Source organism: Pseudophryne corroboree, chromosome 2 (assembly GCF_028390025.1).
Source record: "Pseudophryne corroboree isolate aPseCor3 chromosome 2, aPseCor3.hap2, whole genome shotgun sequence".
NCBI classification, from domain to species: Eukaryota; Metazoa; Chordata; class Amphibia; order Anura; family Myobatrachidae; genus Pseudophryne; species Pseudophryne corroboree.
The window spans coordinates 272304457-272317623 of NC_086445.1; the positions used below are offsets into that span (position 1 = coordinate 272304457).

General features: G+C 48.8%; 1 protein-coding gene across 2 annotated transcripts in view; it reads left to right on the plus strand.

The window, feature by feature from the left end:
- Positions 1 to 3430: 3430 nt before the first annotated feature.
- The window catches only part of ZC3H13 (zinc finger CCCH-type containing 13), a 301667-nt gene continuing 291930 nt past the window's right edge, over positions 3431 to 13167 (plus strand). For both annotated transcript variants that reach the window (XM_063952816.1, XM_063952817.1), the window contains exon 1: positions 3431 to 3939. In XM_063952816.1, the coding sequence (XP_063808886.1) occupies positions 3522 to 3939 (418 nt within the window). In that variant the 5' untranslated portion in view covers positions 3431 to 3521. The remainder of the gene's footprint in view (positions 3940 to 13167) is intronic.

The window sequence follows — 13167 nt, forward strand, 5'->3', positions numbered from 1 at the left end:
GAGAAGGCAGTGCCACCTTTTTGGACAAACGTGTAAGCGCCTTGTCAACTTTTGGCGAAGATTCCCAGCGTATCCTATCAGTTTGTGGAAAAGGATACGCCATGAGAATCCTTTTGGGAACTTGTGGTCTCCTATCCGGAGATTCCCAAGCCTTTTCGCACAAGTCACTTAATTCAAATGAGGATGGAAAAGTGACTCCAGGCTTTTTCCCTTTATACATGTGTACCCTCGTGTCAGGGACAGGGGGTTCCTCAGTAATATGCAAAACCTCTTTAATGGCCATAATCATGTACCGTATACCCGTAGCCACCTTTGGCTGTAATTTTGCATCTTCATAGTCGACACTAGAGTCAGTATCTGTGTCGGTATCTGTGTCATCGATCTGGGATATGGTGCGCTTCTGAGACCCCGAAGGACCTGGCGCCCCAGGGACAGGCATGGACTGGCTACCTGACTGATCCCTAGCTTCTGCCTTGTCTAATCTTTTATGCAATAGATTGACATTTGCCTTCAAGACATTCAGCATATCCACCCATACCGGTGTCGGCGTTGCCGACGGCGACCTGACATTCAAGCACTCCCCCTCCACATTAAGCGAGCCTTCCTCGTCAAACATGTCGACACACGCGTACCGACACACTTCACACACACACAGGGAACCCCTTTCCTGAAGACAGTATCCTTATCAAGGCCCTTTGGAGAGACAGAGAGAGAGTATGCCAGCACACACCCCAGCGCAATAACCCTGGAGACCAACACAAATTGTTTTTCCCCAGCAGCGCTGTATAATATGTAAACTGCCAATTATGTGCCCCCCCCCCCCTCTCTTTTAAGCACCCTTTCACCGTGTGTAAGCAGGGGAGAGTCCGGGGAGCTTCCTCTCAGCAGTGCTGTGGAGAGAAAATGGCGCTGGTGAGTGCTGAGGGAAAAGCCCCGCCCCCTCGGCGGCGGTCTTCTGTCCCGCTCAAACTTAGTAAAATATGGCGGGGGCTCTTTTATATACATGTACAGAGCCCACCTGTACATGTATATAGTCTTTTTGCCATGCAGAGGTTTATATTGCTGCCCAGGGCGCCCCCCCCTGCGCCCTGCACCCTTACAGTGACCGGAGTGTGTGAGGTGTATGGGAGCAATGACGCACAGCTGCAGTGCTGTGCGTTACCTCCGTGAAGCTGAAGGCTTCTGCCGCCTGACGACTTCTGTCTTCTGTACTTCTAGCTCTGTGAGGAGAACGGCGGCGCGGCTCTGGGGGTGGACGCCCAGTAAGAACATGCGTTCACCCCCTCTGTAGCTAATGGTGTCCAGTAGCCGAGGAAGCAGAGCCTATCTTTGACAAGAAGGTCTGCTCCTCTCTCCTCAGTCCCTCGATGCAGGGAGCCTGTTGCCAGCAGTGCTCCCTGTAAAAAAGTAGTAAAAGGTAGAAAGAAAAAATCCAAACAAAAATGCTTCTAGGCAGAGAACTCTGGAGAGCTCTCTGCAGTGCACCCATCTTGCTCTGGGCACAGTGTAAAACTGAGGTCTGGAGGAGGGGCATAGAGGGAGGAGCCAGTGCACACCCAGGTCTAAAGACTTTCTTAAAGTGCCCTATCTCCTGCGGAGCCCGTCTATTCCCCATGGTCCTTACGGAGTCCCAGCATCCTCAAGGACGTTAGAGAAATAAAATCCTAAAATCCACCGTCCTCCTCCAAATACCAACACTCAAATTCCGGGAACAACTTGGGTGATACTGAGATTCAATCAATTACCAGAAATTCCTGGGAGTAAGAGAGAAGATCGAAAACCAGTCGGCGACCTGGACCCGCTCACTGGACCTCTGACCCCTCCTGGCAGATGCAGAACCTCTGTCACCGTTGTTGTGCCCCACCAACGCGTTTCAACCCTTTACCTGGGTCTTTTTCAAGGTGATGAGTGTGTTGCTTTTTCCCTGCTTGCTATTTAAAATACCTGCATCCAATCAAAAGCGATCCCCAATCCCTGATCACAGCTGTGTAGAGTCCTTCCCCAATCCCTACTGTCCTGAGTGATCACGTCTTATAGATACACCCCCTTGTTCCCATGGAAGCCGTCCGACGCTTCCCTATCCATGGTGACGTCAGCGCTGTACGCCGCGTCTCCATGGCAATGCTTCCTGCATTGCCATGACTCAATGTCTATATGCTCGCAGTTTATGTGCCTTGGCCAAGGTGTGTGTTGCGAGACTGTGGATGGCCCCTACCTGTCCTTCGATATCTGCTTTTAAGACCCTGGTGAATGATACTATTCTCAAGAACCGATACGTATATATGAAACACAATGCTATTTCTAAATTTGAAAAAATTGTTCCCCTTGGCTAGAGTCCTCGTATTCCTCCCCTGACCTTGCGCTATAACAGGCTTTGTGATTTTCTTATAACTGGTGTCCTGGGTTGATGTCGAGCCTGGTGAACTTTATACATGGTATGCTGCTTCACGTTCACTTTTTCTTCTTTTCTTTCCTTTGTTGATGGTTTTATTTTCCTTTCCTCTCCTTTTTCTTTTGTTTTTGTTTGATTTTTGTGTTTTTTTATTTAGCGTTGTTAGTTACTTGCAAATGCAAGGTAAATGGGGGAAAATGTAAAAAAAATGTCATGTTGTCTCATACCATGATTACAGATTTCACTACTTCTATATATTGTATAGTGTTTTCTATATGCAGCTACCTGATGACTGTGTTCTGTTTCTGTTACATACTGTTGTAGTACGTCTATATGCTGTATTGGATGACGTGTCTCATGCGATATCTGTCTATGACAACTTATTTTGAATAAAAATTACTATTTAAAAAAAAGTGACTGGGAACCCCAATTAGTGCTCCGTGTCCGTTCGCATGCTTCGGGCAATGTGAGGGGACACGGTTACTATTCCCAATCTTAGTCCGCGTGGTTCGTAAAGTATGAAAAAGTTCAAAGTATTTTTTTTTTAAAGACTCATTTTGACCTTTTCATGTGTCGACCTTTGCCACGTCGACCCAGTGACCATGTCGACCTATCCTTCTGTGAGGATATACCAATCCTTCTGAGAGGATAAGTGGAGGTGATGACCATACCAATTAGATTCTATCTATAGTTTTATAGCACGCACTAGCAAACGGACACATAAGGGGGTGCGGTTATAATAGCTTGGGGAGAGATAAAGTGGGTAAGTTACTCCTAGTAACCAGTAAGCTTCAGTCATCTTTCTAGCACAGCCTGGTAAATGACAAGAGCTGATTGGTTGGTACGTTATCTCTCTCACCACTAGAATCTGATTTGTTTAAACAATGGGGCAAAACCTTGTTTCTTGAAGAAAGTTTGCTACATCTTCCCATTAAAAACAAGTTACTTTAGTTACAACGCCTTTTGTATAATATGTAATGTATTCCCTCCCACGGCTGCAGCGCCACTAGCGCACACTGCACGGACCTCCTACTCCTCCTGCCCACTGCCCAGGTTCTTCTTCCGCCTCGCTGCTCGCTCTAGCGGCACGGCACGGCACAGCAGCAGCACTGAGCGGGGCAGAGTGCGCATGCGCCGGACGTGCGGTCTGACCCCCGTTCCCTCACAGCCTCTTCGCTCCCCGCTGCCATTTCCGTCTCCGTGCTCCCAGCAGGCTGAGCGGCGCCGTTCGGCCTGTCTTCTCTTATCCCTCTCATCTGGTAGTGTGTTGCCGTGCTGCGTCACGATCGCTCCCGGAGCTCGGGACCGGCGGCGGCCGCAGTGGTGGAAGAAGAGAAAGAGGAGGAGGGGGAAGAAGGAGGAGCCGCGGCGGCAGCTGCCCGGGGAGGCGGCTAAAGACGGCGGTTTTCGCCGTGCTCGACCGGTCGGTCGGTCCGCGGCACTGGGAGACGCCGCAGAGCTCCCAGGAGCGGCCACCAGACAAACAGCGGTCACGGCACGGGACTCTGTTGCCGGCGGCGTCCGCCGCCGCTACCGAGCAAAGATTGGTGAGCGCATAGACAAATGGGGGGCGGTTATGTATGTACAGTATGTATGTATGTATGTATGCATGTATAGGGGACATCACCCAACGTATATGTGGCGGGGAGTCTCCTGCAGCCTCTACACAGGTTACAGCATCCTCACACCGGTATCTTCCTTATTGTAGAACTACAGGGCCCAGTATGGCCTTTCTAAAGTCTTGTTTATTTCAGTGAACCCCAGTATATCACTCAGCAGTTTGCAGAGTTGGGGGTCATAGTCCCCTCTAAATATATATTGATTGTAATCATACCCTTACAGAGCTTACTTGCATTGGTTACACAATGAAAGCGCTGTTACATACACACTGAGGTGGGTACACTCTAGGCGATCTGCTCTATACCGGGGTGGTCGGTGGCAGTGCATACACACTGATATGACGACCATATTGTCCAGTGACATCACGCCGTGGCTGGGCCATGCATGCAACTTTTGAAGGAGCTGCATGCATGGCTGACAGCGAGGGTCGTTAACGACCCGCAGGGCAGCGCAACTCTTGGCGGCAGTATACACACTGACCAATATAGTAAACGTCGCTCAGGAAGGGTGAAAATGAGCGATGTTGTTTACTTTCTCAGCAAGTGTCTATGCACCTTTTACACTTGTGTTCATAATTATAGTATGGAAGTGAGGATGTATTTTTAAAAGTGTCAGTATAAAGGTAAAAGTTCAGAACATGAGGTACACTAACCTAACATTTGTAAATGTGTAATATAACTCATATCTACAGTATATCCATATATAGACTTAAATATATATCTATGGTTAAAGATTAGTGTACCCCATTTCTCTAACGTCCTAGTGGATGCTGGGAACTCCGTAAGGACCATGGGGAATAGCGGGCTCCGAAGGAGGCTGGGCACTCTAGAAAGATCTTAGACTACCTGGTGTGCACTGGCTCCTCCCACTATGACCCTCCTCCAAGCCTCGGTTAGATTTCGTGCCCGGCCGAGGTTGGATGCACACTAGGGGCTCTCCTGAGCTCTTAGAAAGTTATAGTCTTAGAATTTGTTATTTTCAGTGAGACCTGCTGGCAACAGGCTCACTGCAGCGAGGGACTAAGGGGAGAAGAAGCGAACTCGCCTGCTTGCAGCCGGATTGGGCTTCTTAGGCTACTGGACACCATTAGCTCCAGAGGGATCGACCGCAGGCCCAGCCTTGATGTTCGGTCCCGGAGCCGCGCTGCCGTCCCCCTTACAGAGCCAGAAGCAAGAAGATGGTCCGGAAAATCGGCGGCATGAAGACATCCTGTCTTCACCAAGGTAGCGCACAGCACTGCAGCTGTGCGCCATTGCTCCTCATACACACTTCACACTCCGGTCACTGAGGGTGCAGGGCGCTGGGGGGGGGCGCCCTGAGGCAGCAATAAAAACACCTTGGCTGGCTAAAATACCTCAATATATAGCCCCTGGGGCTATATATGAGGTAAATACCCCTGCCAGAATCTAATAAAAAGCGGGAGAATAGGCCGCGAAAAAGGGGCGGAGCCTATCTCCTCAGCACACTGGCGCCATTTTTCCCTCACAGCTCGGCTGGAAGGAAGCTCCCTGGCTCTTCCCTGCAATTCTACAGTACAGTAAGAGGGAAAAGAGAGGGGGGGGCATTAAAATTGGCACTGTATACAGTATATTATATAAAAAGCAGCTATTAGGGACATAACTCAGTTAGTCCCTGTATATATATATATATATATATATATATAGCGCTCTGGTGTGTGCTGGCATACTCTTACTCTGTCCCCCCAAAGGGCTTTTGTGGGTCCTGTCCTCTATTTGAGCATTCCCTGTGTGTGTGGAGTGTGTCGGTACGGCTGTGTCGACATGTTTGAGGAGGATAATGATGTGGAGGGGGAGCAGATGCCTTTAGCAGGGATGTCACCCCCTGGGGGTCAGACACCTGAGTGGATGGTATTATGGCAGGAAATGAGTGCACGTATAGACGCCTTACATAAAAAATTTGACGACATGCCGACTGTGGGACAGCCGAGTCTTCAGCTCGTGCCTGTCCAGGTGTCTCAAAAGTCATCAGGGGCTCTGAAACGCCCGTTATCTCAGGTGGCACAAGTAGATGTCGACACGGATACTGACACCAGTGTCGACGACGATGAGTCAAATTTAATGCCCGTTAAGGCCATTCACTGCATGATTGAGACAATGAAAGAGGTGTTAAATATTTCTGATTTACATCCAGGTACCACAAAAAAGGGTATTATGTTTGGGGAGAAAAAACTACCTGTAGTTTTTCCCCCGTCAGATGAATTAAATGAAGTGTGTGAAGAAGCGTGGGCTTCCCCTGATAAGAAATTGGTAATTCCTAAGAAGCTACTAATGGCGTTCCCTTTCCCGCCAGAGGATAGGTTACGTTGGGAAACACCCCCGAGGGTAGATAAAGCGCTCACACGTTTGTCTAAAAAGGTGGCACTACCGTCCCAGGATACGGCCGCCCTTAAGGAACCTGCTGATAGAAAGCAGGAGGCGATCCTGAAGTCTGTATATACACACTCAGGCATTATACTCAGACCAGCTATTGCGTCAGCATGGATGTGCAGTGCTGCCGCTGCGTGGTCAGATAAACTGTCAGAAAATATTGACACGTTAGACAGAGACACGATCCTGCTAACAATTGACCATATAAAAGACTCAGTCTTATACATGAGAGATGCACAGAGGGAAATCTGCCGGCTGGCATCTAAAATAAGTGCATTATCTATCTCTGCTAGGAGATGCTTATGGACTCGCCAGTGGACTGGAGATGCAGATTCCAAAAGGCACATGGAAGTCTTGCCTTATAAGGGGGAGGAATTATTTGGGGATGGTCTCTCCGACCTAGTTTCCACAGCAACGTCTGGGAAGTCAGCATTTTTACCCCATGTCCCCTCACAGCCTAAGAAGGCGCCATTTTATCAGGTTCAGTCCTTTCGGTCCCAGAAAAACAAGCGGGGAAAAGGAGGGTCTTTTCTGTCAAGAGGCAGAGGCAGGGGAAAAAGGCTGCAGCAAACAGCAGGTTCCCAGGAACAAAAGTCCTCCCCCGCTTCCTCTTCCAAGTCCGCCGCATGACGGTGGGGCTTCACAGGCGGAGCCAGGTACGGTGGGGGCCCGCCTCAGGAATTTCAGCGATCAGTGGGCCCGCTCACAGGTGGAATCCTGGATCCTTCAAATAGTATCTCAGGGATACAGGCTGGAATTCGAGGCGACTCCACCCCGCCGTTTCCTAAAATCCGCCTTGCCGATTGCTCCCTCAGACAGGGAGGCGGTGCTAGCAGCGATTCACAAGCTGTATTCCCAGCAGGTGATAATCAAGGTACCCCTACTTCAACAAGGCCGGGGTTACTATTCCACACTATTTGTGGTACCGAAACCGGACGGTTCGGTGAGACCCATTTTAAATTTGAAATCCTTGAACACATACATAAAAAAATTCAAGTTCAAGATGGAATCGCTCAGGGCGGTTATTGCAAGCCTGGACGAGGGGGATTACATGGTATCCCTGGACATCAAGGATGCTTACCTGCATGTCCCCATTTACAATTCTCACCAGGAGTACCTCAGATTTGTGGTACAGGACTGCCATTACCAATTCCAGACGCTGCCGTTTGGACTCTCCACGGCACCGAGGGTATTTACCAAGGTTATGGCGGAAATGATGATACTCCTTCGAAAAAAGGGAGTTTTAATTATCCCATACTTGGACGATCTCCTAATAAAGGCACGATCCAAGGAACAGTTGTTAGTGGGAGTAGCACTATCTCAGGAAGTGCTGAGCCAGCACGGCTGGATTCTGAATATCCCAAAGTCACAGCTGGTCCCCACGACACGTCTAATGTTCCTGGGAATGATTCTGGACACGGCCCAGAAAAAAGTGTTTCTCCCGGAGGAGAAAGCCAGTGAGTTGTCTTCTCTAGTCAGAGACCTCCTAAAACCAAAACAGGTATCGGTGCATCACTGCACGCGGGTCCTGGGAAAGATGGTAGCTTCTTACGAAGCAATTCCATTCAGCAGGTTCCATGCCAGGATTTTTCAGTGGGACCTGTTGGACAAGTGGTCCGGATCGCATCTTCAGATGCATCGTTTAATAACCCTGTCTCCACGAACCAGGGTGTCTCTTCTGTGGTGGCTGCACAGTGCTCATCTTCTGGAGGGCCGCAGATTCGGCATACAGGACTGGGTCCTGGTGACCACGGATGCCAGCCTGCGAGGCTGGGGGGCAGTCACAAAGGGAAGAAATTTTCAAGGACTATGGTCAAGTCAGGAGACTGCCCTTCACATAAATATTCTGGAACTAAGGGCCATTTACAATGCCCTAAGTCAAGCAAAATCCCTGCTCCTACACCAGCCGGTGCTGATCCAGTCAGACAACATCACGGCAGTCGCCCATGTGAATCGACAGGGCGGCACAAGAAGCAGGACGGCGATGGCAGAAGCCACAAAAATTCTCCGATGGGCGGAGAATCATGTACTAGCACTGTCAGCAGTGTTCATCCCGGGAGTGGACAACTGGGAAGCAGACTTTCTCAGCAGGCACGACCTCCACCCGGGAGAGTGGGGACTTCATCCAGAAGTCTTCCAAATGATTGTAAATCAATGGGGTCGTCCACAGGTGGACATGATGGCGTCCCGCCTAAACAAAAAACTAGAGAAGTATTGCGCCAGGTCAAGAGACCCTCAGGCGATAGCTGTGGACGCTCTAGTGACACCGTGGGTGTACCGGTCAGTTTATGTGTTCCCTCCTCTACCTCTCATACCAAAGGTATTGAGAATAATAAGAAAGCGAGTAGTAAACACAATTCTCGTGGTTCCGGATTGGCCGAGAAGTGCGTGGTACCCGGAACTTCAAGAGATGATCTCAGAGGACCCGTGGTCTCTGCCGCTCAGACAGGACCTGCTGCAGCAGGGCCCCTGTCTGTTCCAAGACTTACCGCGGCTGCGTTTGACGGCATGGCGGTTGAACGCCGGATCCTGAAGGAAAAGGGCATTCCGGAGGAAGTCATTCCTACGCTTATTAAAGCCAGGAAAGATGTTACGGCAAAGCATTATCACCGCATATGGCGGAAATATGTTGCATGGTGCGAGGCCAAAAAGGCCCCAACAGAGGAATTTCAACTAGGTCGATTTCTGCATTTCCTGCAAGCAGGAGTGAATATGGGCCTAAAACTGGGCTCCATTAAGGTACAGATCTCGGCTCTGTCGATTTTCTTTCAAAAAGAACTAGCTTCAGTACCTGAAGTTCAGACATTTGTGAAAGGAGTGCTGCATATTCAGCCCCCATTTGTGCCTCCTGTGGCACCTTGGGATCTCAACGTGATGTTGAGTTTCTTAAAATCACATTGGTTTGAGCCACTAAAAACCGTGGATCTGAAATATCTCACGTGGAAAGTGGTCATGTTATTGGCCTTGGCTTCAGCCAGGCGAGTGTCAGAGTTAGCGGCTTTATCATTTTTCCATATGGATAGGGCAGAATTGAGGACTCGTCCCCAGTTTCTCCCTAAGGTGGTGTCAGCGTTTCACCTGAACCAGCCTATTGTGGTGCCTGCGGCTACTAAGGATTTGGAGGACTCCAAGTTGCTAGACGTTGTCAGGGCCCTGAAAATATATGTTTCCAGGACGGCTGGAGTCAGAAAATCTGACTCGCTGTTTATCCTGTATGCACCCAACAAGCTGGGTGCTCCTGCTTCTAAGCAGACTATTGCTCGTTGGATTTGTAGTACAATTCAGCTTGCACATACTGTGGCAGGCCTACCACAGCCAAAATCTGTCAATGCCCATTCCACAAGGAAGGTGGGCTCATCTTGGGCGGCTGCCCGAGGGGTCTCGGCTTTACAACTTTGCCGAGCAGCTACTTGGTCAGGGGCAAACACGTTTGCAAAATTCTACAAATTTGATACCCTGGCTGAGGAGGACCTGGAGTTCTCTCATTCGGTGCTGCAGAGTCATCCGCACTCTCCCGCCCGTTTGGGAGCTTTGGTATAATCCCCATGGTCCTTACGGAGTTCCCAGCATCCACTAGGACGTTAGAGAAAATAAGAATTTACTCACCGGTAATTCTATTTCTCGTAGTCCGTAGTGGATGCTGGGCGCCCATCCCAAGTGCGGTTTATCTGCAATACTTGTACATAGTTATTGTTAACTAAATCGGGTTATTGTTGAGCCATCTGTTGAGAGGCTCTATTGTTTCATACTGTTAACTGTGTTTCATATCACGAGTTGTACGGTGTGATTGGTGTGGCTGGTATGAGTCTTACCCGGGATTCAAAATCCTTCCTTATTGTGTACGCTCGTCCGGGCACAGTACCTAACTGAGGCTTGGAGGAGGGTCATAGTGGGAGGAGCCAGTGCACACCAGGTAGTCTAAGATCTTTCTAGAGTGCCCAGCCTCCTTCGGAGCCCGCTATTCCCCATGGTCCTTACGGAGTTCCCAGCATCCACTGCGGACTACGAGAAATAGAATTACCGGTGAGTAAATTCTTATTTTTCTGAACTTTAGCCCAGTATAAAATATGTGGAATATCTCTTAAAGCTATTTGCTGTAATATTACCGAAATCAGATAGTACCGTAGGGTAGGACTGTGGTTAGTTTTGCCAACTTACAGATTTGGGGCCATTGGTTTCTCCATAGCTCCTAGTAGGACAAGGACTGATGTGAATGATTCAATATTCTCTCTATAGTGCTGTGATATTTACAGTAGGTGCTATATAAATAAACAGTTATAAAAGGAAGAGACATTATTTGTACTCAAATATACAATGTGTTTGGTACTAAAGCTTTGTACACACTAGATGTGATGCAGCATGGCCCTCGGTGATGTGGTCCGACAGAGGATGTTGCTAACGATGTGTGGGAGCGTGCAGGGCCTAATTCAGACCTGGTTGCTGTGCTGCAAATTACACTGTCCTGCGAGTGAAAATTCGCCCCGTGCGATTGCATTTGTACGCTGTACGAAAATTCCCCTCAAGTCAGCGGACAGCTGCAAAACCGTTTGCATCACTCGCCATCTAATGTTTTCCCCAATCTGTGCAGTCTGTGTGTAGCTCAATACTTACTCCTTCAGGGCGAAGAAATCAGGCTGCTCGGGGCCGGAGGAGCTGACGTCACACACCCTTCCTTAAAATGCTTATTAACGCCTGTGTTTTTCTAGACACTCCCAGAAAACGGAAAGTTACCACCCACAAATGTCATCCTGTCAATCATCCTGCGAACGCCCCTTCCAATCTAAATTTTAGCACCATCCTGTCACTGTTTGGCGACACACCTGTGCATTGTGGTGCATATGCATGCGCAGTAGTCCGATAATCGCCCGCTGTGCGGAACCACACAGCAGCGATCAGGTCTGAATCGGGCCCATAGTGCATACACACTGGATGATTTTGACAAGGTCGTTCCAATTCGTGGAAATCGGGCATGTTGTTCAAATTATCGTCTAGTGTGTACCCAGCATAAACAAATTCTTGCTATACAAGAATAAAGCTAGTGCATGTGTCTAATATGTACAGTATGTTAAATGCTTTCAAGACATAAGCTGCTTATTGAGCACTTGGAAAAACAATCAAAACAAAATGACTCGTACTCGTTTCACGCTTACATCAAAATCCTGTTTTTTTTTTTTTTTGTGTGCATGTGAACACTCATCAACCGTGGACGATATCCCCCAGTCCCCGACCCTGCTCTTTAGAATGGTCGGACTGAGACCCAGGAATTTGCTACCTTGCTAGACCGGCAAATTCACGGTTTGCATGTGTTAAAAGGGTATTTATTAAACCACGGAGAGAAATAAAGCACTAACTAGTAATCTGTCATTTTCCACACACAGCCTGTGTAATGAGAGTTAGATGCTGATTAGTTGGTGCTTTACAGTATATCTCTCCACTTTCTCTCCATGCTTTGAGAAATACTATCCTAAATACTTTGTTTTTAGATAATGTTTTTATTAAGGAATAGTTTTGGCCACTTCAAAAGGAAACTGAATGGGATGTCAGTAACTGCATCATATTTTCAACAGTAGCACATCTTTTAAGTTAGCACAAGTGTTGTGTAGGCGTTAATTGTGGAAACAATGTACGTTAAAGGTGCATACACACTGGGTGTTTCTCTATCGTCCTAGTGGATGCTGGGGTTCCTGAAAGGACCATGGGGAATAAGCGGCTCCGCAGGAGACAGGGCACAAAAGTAAAGCTTTCCGATCAGGTGGTGTGCACTGGCTCCTCCCCCTATGACCCTCCTCCAAGCCAGTTAGATTTTTGTGCCCGGCCGAGAAGGGTGCAATCTAGGTGGCTCTCCTAAAGAGCTGCTTAGAAAAGTTTAGCTTAGGTTTTTTATTTTACAGTGAGTCCTGCTGGCAACAGGATCACTGCAACGAGGGACTTAGGGGAGAAGAAGTGAACTCACCTGCGTGCAGGATGGATTGGCTTCTTGGCTACTGGACATCAGCTCCAGAGGGACGATCACAGGTACAGCCTGGATGGTCACCGGAGCCTTGCCGCCGGCCCCCTTGCAGATGCTGAAATAAGAAGAGGTCCAGAATCGGCGGCAGAAGACTCCTCAGTCTTCTAAAGGTAGCGCACAGCACTGCAGCTGTGCGCCATTTTCCTCTCAGCACACTTCACACGGCAGTCACTGAGGGTGCAGGGCGCTGGGAGGGGGGCGCCCTGGGAGGCAAATGAAAACCTATTTTGGCTAAAAATACCTCACATATAGCCTCCGGAGGCTATATGGAGATATTTAACCCCTGCCAGACTCCGTTAAGAGCGGGAGACGAGGCCGCCGAAAAAGGGGCGGGGCCTATCTCCTCAGCACACAGCGCCATTTTCCCTCACAGAAAGGCTGGAGGGAAGGCTCCCAGGCTCTCCCCTGCACTGCACTACAGAAACAGGGTTAAAACAGAGAGGGGGGGCACTAATTTGGCGTTAGAAATATATAAAAAAGATGCTATAAGGGAAAACACTTATATAAGGTTGTCCCTATATAATTATAGCGTTTTTGGTGTGTGCTGGCAAACTCTCCCTCTGTCTCTCCAAAGGGCTAGTGGGTCCTGTCCTCTATCAGAGCATTCCCTGTGTGTGTGCTGTGTGTCGGTACGTGTGTGTCGACATGTAGGAGGACGATGTTGGTGAGGAGGCGGAGCAATTGCCTGTAATGGTGATGTCACTCTCTAGGGAGTCGACACCGGAATGGATGGCTTATTTAGGGAATTACGTGATAAT